Source organism: Hypanus sabinus, chromosome 12, assembly GCF_030144855.1.
Source record: "Hypanus sabinus isolate sHypSab1 chromosome 12, sHypSab1.hap1, whole genome shotgun sequence".
NCBI lineage: Eukaryota > Metazoa > Chordata > Chondrichthyes > Myliobatiformes > Dasyatidae > Hypanus > Hypanus sabinus.
The window spans coordinates 76,361,082-76,375,800 of NC_082717.1; the positions used below are offsets into that span (position 1 = coordinate 76,361,082).

A 14,719-nucleotide genomic window follows, 5' to 3' on the forward strand; every position below is an offset into this window, starting at 1 on the left:
CATATCTTAAGACAATCCTGAGTAGTTTATAAGTAATTTTAAAAAAGTATTTACTAACTTTTCTTCACTTAAACATTATTTTACTGGTTTTTTTTTATGGGAGAGCTGGATTTCCTCGTCTCAATCTATCACGTGACGTCCCCCTCCATGTTAGTTCGAAGCAAGCAAACCTTCAACATTGCCAACATTTCACCAGACCATCGACAGCCTACTCAGCAGAAGATGCCTCCTCTGATCTTTTTTCATCTGTCATCAATAGCCCTCTAAGAACTGTGAGTAACCTGAAACCACTTTTTTGTTACTGTTGGGAGTGGAGGGGTGCAGATGCTTTGCAATTGAATAAAGCACGCATAATACAAAAGAGGTGATTTGGCAAAGTGAGTCAAGATCGCCTCTCCCCCTCCACCCCACCCTTCCTCACCCAATTCTATGAATCATAACCTTATGCTCTCTTTCCTTCTCACAAACTTACCCAATGTCCCTTAAAATGCACCTGCATATTTTCCTCAATCACTCCCGGCAAATTTCAACATAAAAGAAATGCAGCTTATTTTTCCTTTCCTCATATCCTTGTCCTACTTGTTCCGTCCTTAAAAATATTTTTGGATCCTCTCCAGTGTCTCTATTTACTGCTAATATGACAATCAGAATTGTCCTTGATCCACTAAGCACAGTCTCTCAGAAGTCTGACATGGGTCTTACGTGGTTTCTCTTACTTTTTAATTCAATCTCTCAGAGAAAAGCCCAGTCCAGCACTTAATTTCATGTACGGTCTCAACAATCTACTTTTTGACCTATTTATGTATCTTTATATATTTTATTTTCTGCTGCATCTCTAAATAAAATAAATAAAAATATGTATTTGTAAGTTGGTTCCTCATTTTCATCAGTTCCAAGGAACAGCCTTGCCTATTTACTTATGTGTAACACCCAGCACTCAGTGATGTTGAAAGTCCATAGCTTGCAACATAAGTGTTGATGTTACCAGCACCAGAAGAGTGTTGGAGGAGTTACTGAGGCTGATATTGCAAGAACCCTCCTTTAACAGATGCAGCTTAAGTGACAGGAGCACTTTCCATTAACAGCTATATCTCAATTCAGCTGTTACGCTTGCCAAAATCCTGCAAAGCAGCGTCCTAATGATGATATTTGGAAAAAAAGCAAGGAAGGATAAGAATAGCAAAGAGGATCACAATTAGTAGTAAATATGATATTTGAACATTAAAGCTGCAGATGGCAATATTTTGAGCATTTGATTTTTTTCCTTTCTTTCAGAAGAGCCACAGATGGTAATGTTCCTTCTTTAACAAGCTGTACTCATGCCAGGCCATAATGTGGCATGATAATAAACTGATGATATCATGATACTTCATTCCCCGGTGACCCAGCTAATTATTTCATAAGGATGTTTTTTTTTAAAGTATTTTTTGCTGCTGTGAAAAGTAAATTATATACTAGGAAACTCCTATGGCTCAATGCTGCACAGTAGGGAACAGAGCATCTTTCATCTTGCTTATTATTTGTCTTCCTTGCCTTCTGTATCATTTCCCTTCTGCCTTTCTGTCCCTGGGTCTCGCTGCTTTCCTCCCACCTGCTTCTCCCACTTGCGTTTCAATTCTTTCCTCTTCTCGTTCAGCTGGTATACGCCTACAGGGGAGAGCAAATCCCAGTGACCACGTGCTGTTTCCAACTGCAACATCACACAAGATGCTGGAGGTTCTCAGCGGGCCAGACAGCATCTATGGAAGGAAAAGGGGCAACATATTGGGTCAAGGCCCTTCACCTGACTTCTACCAAGAACTGCAAGCCCAAATTGTCCCACACCTCACAAGTTCCCAATCCTTTAAATTCTCTATTTACTCACTTTCTTAGTAATTCCTCCTCCCCTTTTACTCCGTATCACTTATTACCCACACACTCTCCTTCCCTTCGGTCTATTCTTACCTGCCACACTTATTTTCCTTGTCAGGAAGGTCAATATTTTTCCTACCACAACAGTCCCCTCATTTCCCTCAAAATTGTATTGATTGTATTACGTTGTCAGTCATCAATTTAAGAAAAATAACCTGGCCTTCAAAAATACAGTGCCTAATGTGGATTTTGGTATGGCCAAATGGGCAGGCATATAGTTGTCAGGGCAGAGTTCTCAAGTTAAAGATTCATAGAGTGACACAGCAGAGAAAGAGGACGATTAACCATATGCATCCATGCAATGGTAGTCAACCAAGCAATGATCTAATTTCAACCTGCCTGCATTTCCATGAACTCCCTGTGTACTTTGGCACTCAGCTACACACTTGAGGCAATTTTACAGTGACCAATTACCTCGCACTTCTGGACAGTACTGTGCACAAGGCTGAGGCACATACATATAGCTAGGATGCCCAAGACTTTTGTATAGTACGTACTGTGCTTGTCAACATGGAGCAAAAAGGGTGGTTGTAAATCTGGTGGGAGGAAAGGAAGTTGGGAATGGCGAGGGTGGAGTGCTACGGGAGGGGTGTAGGACAGGTGGCAAAGAAGGACGGGGAGTTGGCGCGGGTGCAGACATACCCAGTCCTGAGACACCAGGCAAAATCATTTGATTCCAAACGATTGATCTATTGATCACTACAGAATGTCTCTCTGGTGCTTTCCACTGCATCCCCTCTCCCTTCCCCTTTTCCCAACCATGATCCCCCTCTCCCTTTTCCCTTCCCACTCTCGGTCCACAATAGAGACCCATATCAGAATCAGATTTATCAACACTTGCATACATCACGAAATTTGTTATTTTTACGGCAACAGTACAGTTCAATACATAAAACTACTACAGTACAATGCAGAAGTCTGGGGCACCCTAGCTATGTATACGTGCCTAAGACTTTTGCACAGTACTGCACATCTCCACTTTATACGGACTTCACTGGTGTTTTACAGGAGCAAGAGCTGAGCCATCCTAGTATTTACTCACTAAAAACATCAAAACGACCAGAAATGAGACAACCCTGTGACCCACCACAATGACGTCCTTTTATCCTTTCCTTGTAAATCGCCTCTTAAATACTTCACTCTGACGTCAAGCTTCTGGACAAAAGCTCAAGTACTTCCTTTGGTATTTTGGCAGCAGTATGTCTGCCTGGTAATTTTTTTGTTATTCATTCGAGGGTCGTGCCTTTCGCAGACGGAGCCGGCATTTAGTTCCTTATCCCCAAAGGTGGTGGGCCCCGCCTCTTGAACCACTGCAGTCCACGATGACCCAGCGACAGTGCAGGAGGCGCAATAGAGCTCAAAGTCAGGGTGGTGTTGTGGGCTGAAGTCAGGTGGCAGAGTCCCCCATGCTTTTGCTGCGGATGTCGTTTTAGCTGTTAGCAATCGTGGGTTTGGAAGTTGCTGTTTAAGGAATTTTGGCGAGTTGCTGCAGTGCCTCCTGAGGGTGGTACTTACAACTGCTGCAGCAAATCAGTGGTGGAGAGAGTGGAAATGAAAGGGCTGCCCCACCACTGGGCTGCTATGCCCTGTATGATAACAAGGATCTCCAGTGTTGTTAAAGCTGCAGTCACCTAGACAAGTTACATCAGCAACATTACACAAATGTAGTTTTGCTGGGCTGACAAATTCTCACTGTGACCAGTGGTCACAGATTCCTCTTGTGCAAGCTCCAGGTTCAGCTATCAGCAGACCTCTCGAAAAATTTGCCATCACCTCATGGGCACCAACGTGCAGAATTCATTCAAGGAGAGGTATTTTTGGGTAACAGTCCTGTGGCACACCACAGAAAGGATGTGATTGCGTGGGAGGGAATGCAAGGAGATTCACCAAGGCAATGCCTGAATTGGAGGATTTTAGGTTTAGGGGGAGGTTATATAGGTTGGGCTTGTTTTGACCTGACAGAAGCACACATGATTATGAGAGGCATGATAGGGTGTATGGTCAGAATTATTTTCTCATGGTAGCGGCAGCAAAGAATGCTTGAGTTTGAGTTAAAAGGAAAGAGTTTTTATTCGGGTTCGTACAGGTTTTGACTTACGCACGAGAATACTTGATATCTACAATACAATGTGGTGCTGAGATCAAAGAGAATTGCTGCATTTTAGAGGCATTTAGAGAGGTATAGACAAGGCATAGAAGGAAATGGTCCTATTGTGGGCAAATGGAACTAGTGCAGCTTGTAAAGCTGTCTACATGGTTTATGACTGTTACCAAGATGGCGCTGGTGATACACAGCAGCTGACAGATCATCTATTTGATTTGAGAGACATGATTTGAGAGTTAGGGGGCAGAAGTTTAAGGGAAACACAAGGGGGTATTTCTTTACTCAGAGAGTGATAGCTGTGTGGAATGAGCTTCCTGTAGAAGTAGTAGAGGCCAGTTCAGTTGTGTCATTTAAGGTAAAATTGGATAGGTATATGGACAGGAAAGGAGTGGAGGGTTATGGGCTGAGTGCGGGTAGGTGGGACTAGGTGAGATTAAGAGTTCGGCACGGACTAGGAGGGGGAGATGGCCTGTTTCCGTGCTGTGATTGTTATATCTAGATATACTTCTTCTGAGCTGCTATATTACTACAGTCTGTAACAACTCTGTGCTTTGAGTCTCTAATGCTGACATGACAGCATCCTTCAGGAGGGCGAGACCACAGAAAGCATTTGACCCAGATGGCGCATTTGGCCGAGTACTGAAGACCTGTGCTAATCAACTGACTGGTGTGCTCACTGACAGCTTTAACCTCTCTGCTCGGCAGTCTGAGGTACCCAACTGCTTCAAGCAGGCTTCAAATATACCGATGGCCAAGAACATGGCAACCTGCCTCAATGACCATCCTCCTGTAGCACTTACATCCGCACTGGTGAATTGCTTTGAGAGGTTGACCATGAAACACATCAACTCCTCCCTGAGGAGCGACCTGCACCTGCTCCAATTTGTCTACCATCACAAAAGGTCCACAGCAGATGCCTTTTCATTGGTCTTCACTCAGCCTGGAACAAACTAACACTGAAGATGCGTTCATCAGGATGCTCTTCACGGACTAAAGCTCTGCATACAACACTATCAACCCTTCAAAAGTAATCAATAAGCTCCAAGACCTAGGCCTCAATGCCTCTTTATGCAATTGGATCCTCAAATTCCTCACTTGTACACCCCAGTCAGTTTTAATCAGCAACATTCACCACTAGCACAAGAGCACCACAAGGCTGTGTACTTAGCCTTGCAGTCATCAATATATTGCAAATACAGCAGGAATCTAAACATAGCAGCACCTCTACTTCTTTAGAAATGTGCGCAGGTTTGGTAAAATTCTATAGATGCACAGAGTAGAGTATCCTAACTGGTTGCCTCACAGCCTGGTATAGAATTATCAATTTGCATAAACGGAAAAGCCCGCAAGTAGTGGTGGATTCAGCCGAGTCCATCAGAGGAAAAGCCCTGCCCACCATTGATCACATCTACAAGGAGCACTGCCACAATAAAACAGCATCCATCATGAAGGACTTCATTATCCAGGCCATGCTCTCTTCATATTGCTGCCATCAGGAAGGAGGCTCAGAAGCCTTCATCCCACACTACCAAGTTCAGCAACAGTTATTACTCTTCAACGATCAGGCCCCTGAACCGGTGTAGATAGCTTACCTCACCTTGACACTGAACTGATTCCACAACCTGCACTTTTCAAGGACACTCCAACTCATGTTCTTAGTACTATTTATTACTATTAGTTGTTTTTTTTTAGTATTTGCACAGTTTGTCTACTTTTGCCTATTGGTTACTTGTCCATCTTTGAGTGTAATTTTTCAATGATTCCATTGCATTTCCTTCTATCTACTGTGAATGCCACAAGAAGATTACTCTCAGGGTAGTATATAGTGACATATACACACTTTGATAATAAATCTATGTGGAACTTCAAATAGTGGGCTAAGGGCCTGTATATGTGTTGTAAAACTCCACGACAACAAAGGTTTCAGGACTGGAGTGACTCATTTGAGGATGGTCTTGGGTTGGACCAGAAAGAGATTTCAATCATTTTTCTCTGAAAATGTTTGGGAGTTTTAAACACTGTTTTGTTTAATTTCTTTTCCAAGATGGTTTTGGATGGGATTCAGACATCATAAAATTAAGTAGATTTGAGAAGGATAATTTAAGGATCATTATGCATGAATTATTGTTATGTTCTGAATGTAAGCTGCAGGCAGTACGAACAGGTAAGCTAACACGTTCGGAGCTTTGGACTTTATCACAGAATCCTGGATGTGAATTAAACAACTTCAACACCTCATCCACATTCTTTCTGTTCATGCAAGTTTTCAACTTACTTGATTTTACAGTTATAATATTTACCATAGAAATAGTAGTTTTTCAGAAAATAGTTTTAAAAACTTTTTTTTTTAACCAATCATTTTGATCAATTTCCAGCACATTACACAAAGGCGTACTCTTAACTTACAAATGTGAACCTTGGCATGCCTTTGCAAAAGCTAACCTAGTACATCTCCACCTACAGGAGTAATGTATACTGCAGACATTTCAGACGTTTCAGCAACTCCAAAGTGCACACATTGATTCTTATATATGACTGACAGACAGGCAAGTAAAACTTTCAACAAGTTCTAAAATCAAAAGCTAACAAATTGGAACTGCTGAAAATCAGGCTATTGTTTTACCACATTTTCACCTTTTCTGAGCTTTACTGCATGATCTAGTGGCACTGATATATAATCACATGTACTAGGCAAAACCTATTTATTAATGTTTGTGATTTAATCAGAAATATACCCCATATAGGAAAAACTTGCTCCATATTTTAATCAATTCATTTTTAAAATCTATTATTTCTGGAGTGTGATTTTAATTTTGTTTTGACATTTCAAAATATATGACATTCATTAAAATTTCCATGCACATAATGCAAAAAAATTTCAGTCGACAGTTTCATCACAAGTCACATTATTTCAATTACTTAATGTTAACATGAGATCAGTTATCATTTATACACGTTGGTAGCTCATAGGTTTTATTTCTGCAATCCTTTTCAAGCAATTAAGTTGTGACTATCATGATTCTGGAGCAGAGGGAGTGAGGAATGAGGAAGCTGGAGATGAGCAACTTCTCTTCACTGTCCAGATGGCTCCAAAGTGTCATGTCTGGTGATGGAACTTTGGAACCAGGACAAATTCAATGGCTGACCTGCAACCCAAGGCAGGCAAGGTTTGCATTAAATTTGACAACTGACCAGCTATCACTAATCACCGCTGGACACTAGAGCAAGACTTAGTAACTTTGACCAAAATCTTATGCGAATAAAATGAACGTGGCAGCTTGGAATGAACAGAATCTTGTATTTAAACACAGGCAAATTGCAAAACAGAATTATCCATAGCTGAAGTTTCAAGGTTTGTCCTCACACATTAATGGAAATGTCTATTACTGTCTATTACTCTTTATTGTACATGTAAACAGAAGTCCACAATGAAACTCTAGATGTTACTCAGCACATAAATAGGACAAGATAATTTATGCAGACTATCACCAGTTAGAGTAGCACTTCAACTGGACTAGAAATTCAGAGGCAAAGTGAGCAAAACAAAACACACTAGATAAAGAGGAATTTAAATTCAGGTGATTAAATGTAGGATGAAATCATAGGATTGATATCAAGACACACTTAGTTCACTAACATCCATAGGGAAAGTAAAGCACCTTCCTTACACAGTATGGCTAGTAGAGGTTGGTTTTTAGCTACCCTCTGAAATAGTCCAGCAACCACTCTATTTGAGGTCAGTTAGGATGAGTATTAAATATGGATCTATGCAGTAACACCCACATTCTTCAAGTGAATTTTAAAAAGCGAGTGACAACAATTGATGAAGTAAGCTGGTACACTGCATGCTTCTGCTGGATAAATTCCAGAGCTAAACCTCTGTGGCATTTGTCACTATGCATCAGAAATGCAGAAACTATGGTCACTCTCGGAGACCCTAGAATGGAATCTTGTATATATTTTCTTCTCTTTTCCTTTTCAAACCTCCATGTTCTTAAGGTAAAGAAAACTCAGTTTACTTTGAGGAAAATTTTAACCAAGAACTCACAATAGATTATTGATCAGCTTCTGAAAAGAAGCTAGGGAGAGCATTCAAAAATCTGCTTGGCTCCCCTCCTACTATCACTCCAAGGATTTATCTAACAGTTTCCAAGATTTTCTTCAGACACAAATTGCTGGACTCCCCACCAATGCATAAATTAAAAACTGAAACAATCTTCAGAACCAGTGGGCCTGTGATGAAATCAGATCTGTTGCATTGCTGAAATTCAGAACACAGACATTCTGCAGAAGGGCTGATGTAATACAATTCACTAATTTAAGAAAATGCCACCAATTGATCACAGGCTAATTGCTGGTGTAGGTTATATCACATCTCCACATTCCCCTCAGCCATCCACAAACAAAATGAGCATCTTGCAAGCCGGCACTTCTGACGATCATCGTTTTATGATCAAATAACAATCTACCGATCAGCTTTAATTCAGATTCAATTTTACTTCAGGATTTCATCATTCTTGTCTTTACCTTATCTTTATTATTTACCTTGTTTAGTCTATCTAAAACAACATACTGGGAGTAAGCTGGTTGAAAACTCGAGTTGTTCCTTAATCAATTTCTTTAACAAGCAAATGTGGCCACGCAGTCCTCCGACAGAATACCACACACAAAACGCTTCTCAAAGTTTTGGTAGTTCTTCAGCTAAATGGCTGCTTTCATCCGGAGCCTGAGGACATCCCTATGACTTGTCGGAGCCTCCCTGGGGACAAAATATCTTTGACTGCTAGAGCTGGAATTTTGTAGCATAAAAATAGAAACAGCAAAACACAATTTGCATTTCACAGTGGTCTGAAAATAGTATAAAGCTTTGTGCTCAAAATTAATTGCATGACATTGCTGTTTTCAGCAGTTGTTGCGATCAAGAATTATTCTTGTTCTTAAAACCATTTTTGCAAAGCTGCCAGAGAAAAAGAATTAGTGCAAAAAAAAGACACATGCTGAACTTATAAATAAAAAAAGAAAACACATTGTTAAATCAACAACTACACAGAAAAAAGTGTCAAAATTCAAAGTGTAACCCTTGGATAAATTTGAGCTAACACATTGTTATGGAACCATTAATCTATATTCTTTCAAGGTAGGAGTGAACAGTCGGCGTCATACTTCCAACACGTTTCTTTGTAAATACAAAGTACCTTTCTACATGCCAATTACAACATGGCTCAGAGCAATCAAGATAGTTGAAAAGTGCCCATTTATAGCTCTCATCATTTCAACTGTTTTTTGTTGTGTCTCCACATTATCCAAGTGGAGGTCACATCTATTTTAGAGTTTCAAATTTCGCAGACCACAAGACTTCTCAAAATGATTCCCTGGCAAATCATAACTGCTTCAGCACAACATTTAAACCGATCATCAAGTAGGACGAAAATGTAAATGTCCTTCATCTTATCACTCATTGTGAAAAAGTATGCTTAATATTGTTACCGTGTAACATCCAAGATAACTGGTAAATAAAGCTTCCAAATCTGTGCACATGGCAGTGCAAGCAGTCTAATTCTATTACAATAATGACATTGGAAATCAATTGTTAGTATCACTTGCCAGAAGTCGATGAGTTAATGAGGCACTGCTTACCTGTTAAAAGTTTTCTGGGCAATAAAATGGGTTTATGTTCCTACCTTATTTTGATCTGTCCAGTAGAGGAACAATCCCAGTGGATCCACTTTCAAGGTAATGGGAGTTACATTTGTGGAGTCCTGGCAACAGGAAAAAGAGTGAACATAAAGTTCCTTTTTCACATGTCGTGATTACTTAACTGTTAAAAGGTGTTAATGAATAACACCAGTTACTTCTGGATGGAAATTTCTGAGGGCATGTCACATGTACATCCAAGATTTATGCACAGTTCACTTGTAACACTCTGATAAAGTAACTTAGAACACTTCACTTATGATAAAACCCAGTATAAATTCAAGCTACAGGATTTTTAGATGCACAATATTGAGTAACGTTTATGCCATCATACATTATTTGATTTATTGAGATACAGCGCAGAATAGGTCCTTCAGGACCTTCGAGCCCTGCTGTCCGGCCACCCCCAATTTAACCCTAGCCTGTTCATGTGACAACTTACAATGCCCATCTAACCGGTACATCCTTGGACTGTGGGAGGAAACCAGAGGAAACCCTCAGCAGTCACAGGGCAGAACGTACAATCTCCTTACAGACAGCAGCAGGAATTAAACCCGAGTTGTCTGTACTGTAAAACATCGTGCTAACCACTATGCTACCTTTTGACAGAACAACTCTTAAACCACTTCAAAAATCTTTAAAGTAATGATGGCAATTGGCATGAAATAAATGCAAATAATAACTTGATTATTTTGCTTCTGCTTTAATTAAGCCACAAGAATATCTGAGGATATGCACTTTACAGACTACCTGTGTGTCTTGGACAAATTTAAATCCTTCTGGGTTTGGTCTTGAGAGTATTACAACTCAAAGACTCCACACTTCTTGGTACATCTATATTTGAATGACCACAAGGAACAGCAAGTGGTGTGAAAATGAGAAAAGATGAGCTGAGACAGCTCAGTTGGGAAGGAAAAATTTGTGCCGATGAAGCAAAAAATAAAAAGTTTAACACTGCGGCAGCAGTTTAAGATGATCAGCTTCAGCTCGTGCAAGTTTCTCTTAAGTCTGCGCATTAAGCCAAATACATTCTTTCTGTTATCAAACTAATAAATGGTCCAAAATGCTCAGAAGAAAATCACTAGCGAGAGACCCCTCACTAATGCATTCCTGACTTATTCTCCTGCACAATACGGCATGGGAACAGGGAATGTGCAAGTGATCAGTACTTCTGACCCTTGCTCTGCCCTGGAATCTCCACTGAGCCCTGGGGCAGTTCTGGACCATCCTGAGCCAAGGGGGCCGGATGCAACTTTTCTGTTGCCCCACTTGTGTGGGGTCAGCAGTCCGAATAAAAAAAAAGTGAAGGTTTTATTTTTAAAAATCATTAATGATTGTAATCAATTGACATTAGATAGTATTTAAAATTTAATTAACTTTACGTTACAACCAAAACATTGTGTTTATTTCAACTGTTTTAAAATATCTGATTACCCAAGGCATCCAAAAACATTTTTGAGAGCAGGAGCTGCCAAAAGGAACTGACAGCAGTCTAGGGAAGGGGCTTCGAGGTCTGGATTCCTGGTGTTCGTTCTACCTATGCAGCTTGCAGCAAATGAAAGTCTCTGGCCACAAGAGGTGTGCAGCAGACAAAGATTAGTGCAGACATGGGAATCAGTGTGAAGTGACATGGGAAATCCAGCTGCAGTCCAGGTTGGGCACCAGCCAGCCCATTCAATCAGCACAGTTATGAATGGATTTGAAAAGGTGTGCATACCAGTTGACAGAGACTGAGAGACAGAGAAGCAACCGACTGCACAGACTTGAGGTGTGCATTTTGCCAGCTGCCTTTCACTCCCCAGCTTCACAGAGTCAGTTTGCAGCTCTGCCAACCCAACAGTGACCAATAGATTCACACAGACCAAATAACAGCTGGCTGAAGTATAAACATACAGACATTGGACACCCAGAGCCTCATACATATTGACATTAAGGACACACAGGCTCAAATGCACACTAATTACTAGAAAAGACACTCTCTGATGGATTCCAGACATTGGACAGAGAGTTTGGTACAAACACAGGGCAACTGTTGGACTTACACACCCCAATACACACCGACCATTAACATGGGATCAAATGGAAATGTTGCATCAAGCACACACTGTCGAACATAAACACCAACTGTATTGATATACAGTATGCACACAGACTCAATCGTCTGCTGAAGGATTGAACACACACCACTAAATACAGATTCACATATGCACTGACCAAAGATGACATTCACACACAGGCTCAAAACACACACCTGCGAAGTTGCACAATGTTATTTGCTGTTAGGTTCCTTTACAGAGAGACCAAATCTCACTCACACACATACACACTATATATATTTATATACACACACACACACACAGGTCTCTAACAGAATGTTATCAGCTATAAATCTGATCACGACATTTTACTGGAAACACAACACAAAAATGACGCTTCCCAAGTCTGCCTCTTGCAACACAAATTTATATAAATGACACGAGTTGCATCTCGCAAATCGATGCGAAAGGAGCTCGGAGCACCACGCAAATGCAATTCAACACATTAAAAAGGGTGGGGGTGGGGGAGACAACAGGAGATCTGGTGGAAGGGCGGGGAGAAATGGAGACATTGAGCATTCGGAGGGGTTGGGGCCAATGCGTTCTGGTTCTCGCTGACATGGGACCAGTGATCTATTTTTAAAGCACGTTTCTCCTCCTCCGTCCTCGCAGCGGCCAGTAAGAGATTGCGGAGAGACCGCTCTCCGTTCGCACGCTTTGGGCTGGAGCCGAGCTCAGCGCTGCAACGGCACCCAAGGCATGGGCAGCGTGGTGGGGTTAGCCACCGAGCACAGGACCCACACGAGAATATGTACAAGGATTACATGCCGAGGCCAAACATTGATCACGCGTCGGTTCCACCCGCTGCCCCTCCCCTCGTTACAAATTATGTTTCACCTCTGCTGCTGCAAAGCTACTTGAAGCTCGCCTCGCTGTCAATACTCACATCATCCCATTTCATAAATTTGTTCCCTTTCTTTAAGTGCTCAGGCACGCAGATGGGTTTGAGCTGTAGAGCGTGGACCCCGGGCTGTGCTCCTGCCATTGAGATACATTGAAAGTTCCTCAAGATGCAGGTGAGGGAGGGAGGAGTGGGTGGGGGCAAATAAATGGAAACAGGGAGCGCTCAAAACAGTGGGGGCGATGACTCCAAGTGTCAGTTCCTTCTTCCTTCCTTCTTTTCGCACTCCGCGAAACTGGCTTGGTAGCTCACACACACGCACACTGGGATCACTCCAACGTCCCACGTTGTCTCCTCAGTGATCCTGAGAAACACCAAGCTTTGAAGGCTGCACTCTAATCCCGGAGACTGCACAGGCAAAAGACAGCAACACTACTTGGCGGGGGATAAAGAACTAGAGACTGCCTCTCCGTTGAATACAGCTCTCTCCGTCTCTCTCTGGCTCATTCGCGCACACACACACTCACACAGACACAAACTGTGCACCTATGTATACAGTGCACAGCGACTCCAAGCGAACAGCTACAATCACGACCAATAGCAATCCAGGCACAGCACAGAAGAACGGATGTTTCCAAACATCCTTTTAACTTGTTGGGGCTTTGTACATATACGCGCGCACACATATTCACGGACTCATTCTGTAACATATACGGTATCTCTCAATGGGTGCTGGAACCAAGTATAAAACCAGTCTTAAAAACAAAGTGTAAATTATGATGAACTATCACCAGAAGTTGCACTTGCTTTGATTTCCTCTTCAAAGCCTTGTATTGACAAACGCAGTGATTGGACGAAGATTAATAATCAACAATCTGATGTTCATTTATTTCCTCTTTTATGGCGCTCCTTATCACCGTGTTCTTAGAGCAAGTTTTCGTCCTTATATGGTTTGGCAACACGTCGAATTGCCTTAGGGACATTTCGCTCCTAAATCCAAAGGCAAGTTAAATTTTGCGGTTACTTTTAAAGATGATCTTGCACTGTAGTAAGATTTTCTTTTAATGATATTGTGGCGTGAAGTGAGACCCAATCTAACAGCGAAACACTTGGGCGCTATACAATATCATAAAACTGTTGTTGGAGCGCGGCGCATCAGGAGGCAGAGGTGGAAGAGAAACGGTCAGTGTTGCATGTTATAATCAACTGACTTTCAACGCTCAGGAACTAATTTTAATGTGGATTTATTTATTACATTTCCCTTAGTTTAATTTTCCTCTCTCTTCGAAGAGACCCCAAACATGAGCTTGAAGGGGATCTGAGATTGGTGGCTTTAGATGGGCTGTTCAGCGGGGGGGTGCTTGCAGTCTCTGAGGATGTAGTCGTTTGTTCAGCATGGTGCGTTATTCCTCACAGGTGTAGGATGGGAGAACTCCGGTGCAGTTAGAAGTCGTTTTATTTCTGCAGAGAAAGTGAAAAGATTTCGTTTACACAACACCCGGACACGTGACGTGCAGGAAAAAATGCAGCGCAGGTAGAGTGGCAGGCAAATAAGCAAGGGTCATTCAAGTGCAAATTTTCTCTATAGGTTAGGCCCATCATCCACTGCCTCTTTCCAATTTAGCAAATCCTAGCCCTGCATTGACTGGGTCCAGGTAAAAGTGCATTGTGCATCTTCTAGAGACTTCCCTGCCAATACATACAAATCCAGGAGGCTACCCTCACCCTTCTTCAATGAAGGGTTTGCCTCTTTTCCCTTCTCTACAAGCCTTGCTTCTGCCCTCCCATGTTCTGTCCATCACCCCCAATCCACCCCAATTCCTGCAAGCTCTGTGGCATCTCCAGCATCATCTTCCTGTCAAGTTCCAACAATGGCAAAGAAAAACGAGCCAAGTAGCAAAAGCAGGCTTTAGATTCACAATTTCCAATGTGGCGCAGAGGCTCAAAGGGCAGTAGATAAAGAAGCTGCTGAATCTACATTAGTATTATTTATCAAAGCGGATTTGATGATAGAATCATCTCCACCTCACAGATGATCAGCACAAGGGCACCTCAAGGCTATATACTTAGCCC

At 41.8% G+C, this 14,719-nt stretch overlaps 1 protein-coding gene across 7 annotated transcripts in view; it reads right to left on the reverse strand.

Moving 5' to 3' along the window:
• The window catches only part of LOC132403025 (1-phosphatidylinositol 4,5-bisphosphate phosphodiesterase beta-1), a 1,013,243-nt gene extending 999,988 nt beyond the window's left edge, over nt 1-13,255 (reverse strand). For 4 of the 7 annotated variants that reach the window (XR_009515160.1, XR_009515161.1, XM_059986239.1 and 1 more), the window contains exons 1-2: nt 12,692-13,255; nt 9,697-9,774 (exon numbers count right to left, since the gene is read on the reverse strand). Coding sequence is in view for 4 of the 7 variants with exons in the window: in XM_059986239.1 (XP_059842222.1) it covers nt 9,697-9,774; nt 12,692-12,790 (177 nt within the window). In the remaining 3 variants the exon portion in view is untranslated. The remainder of the gene's footprint in view (nt 1-9,696; nt 9,775-12,691) is intronic. The other 3 variants (XR_009515162.1, XM_059986240.1, XM_059986243.1) reach the window with 3 other exon arrangements.
• Nucleotides 13,256-14,719: the final 1,464 nt, after the last annotated feature.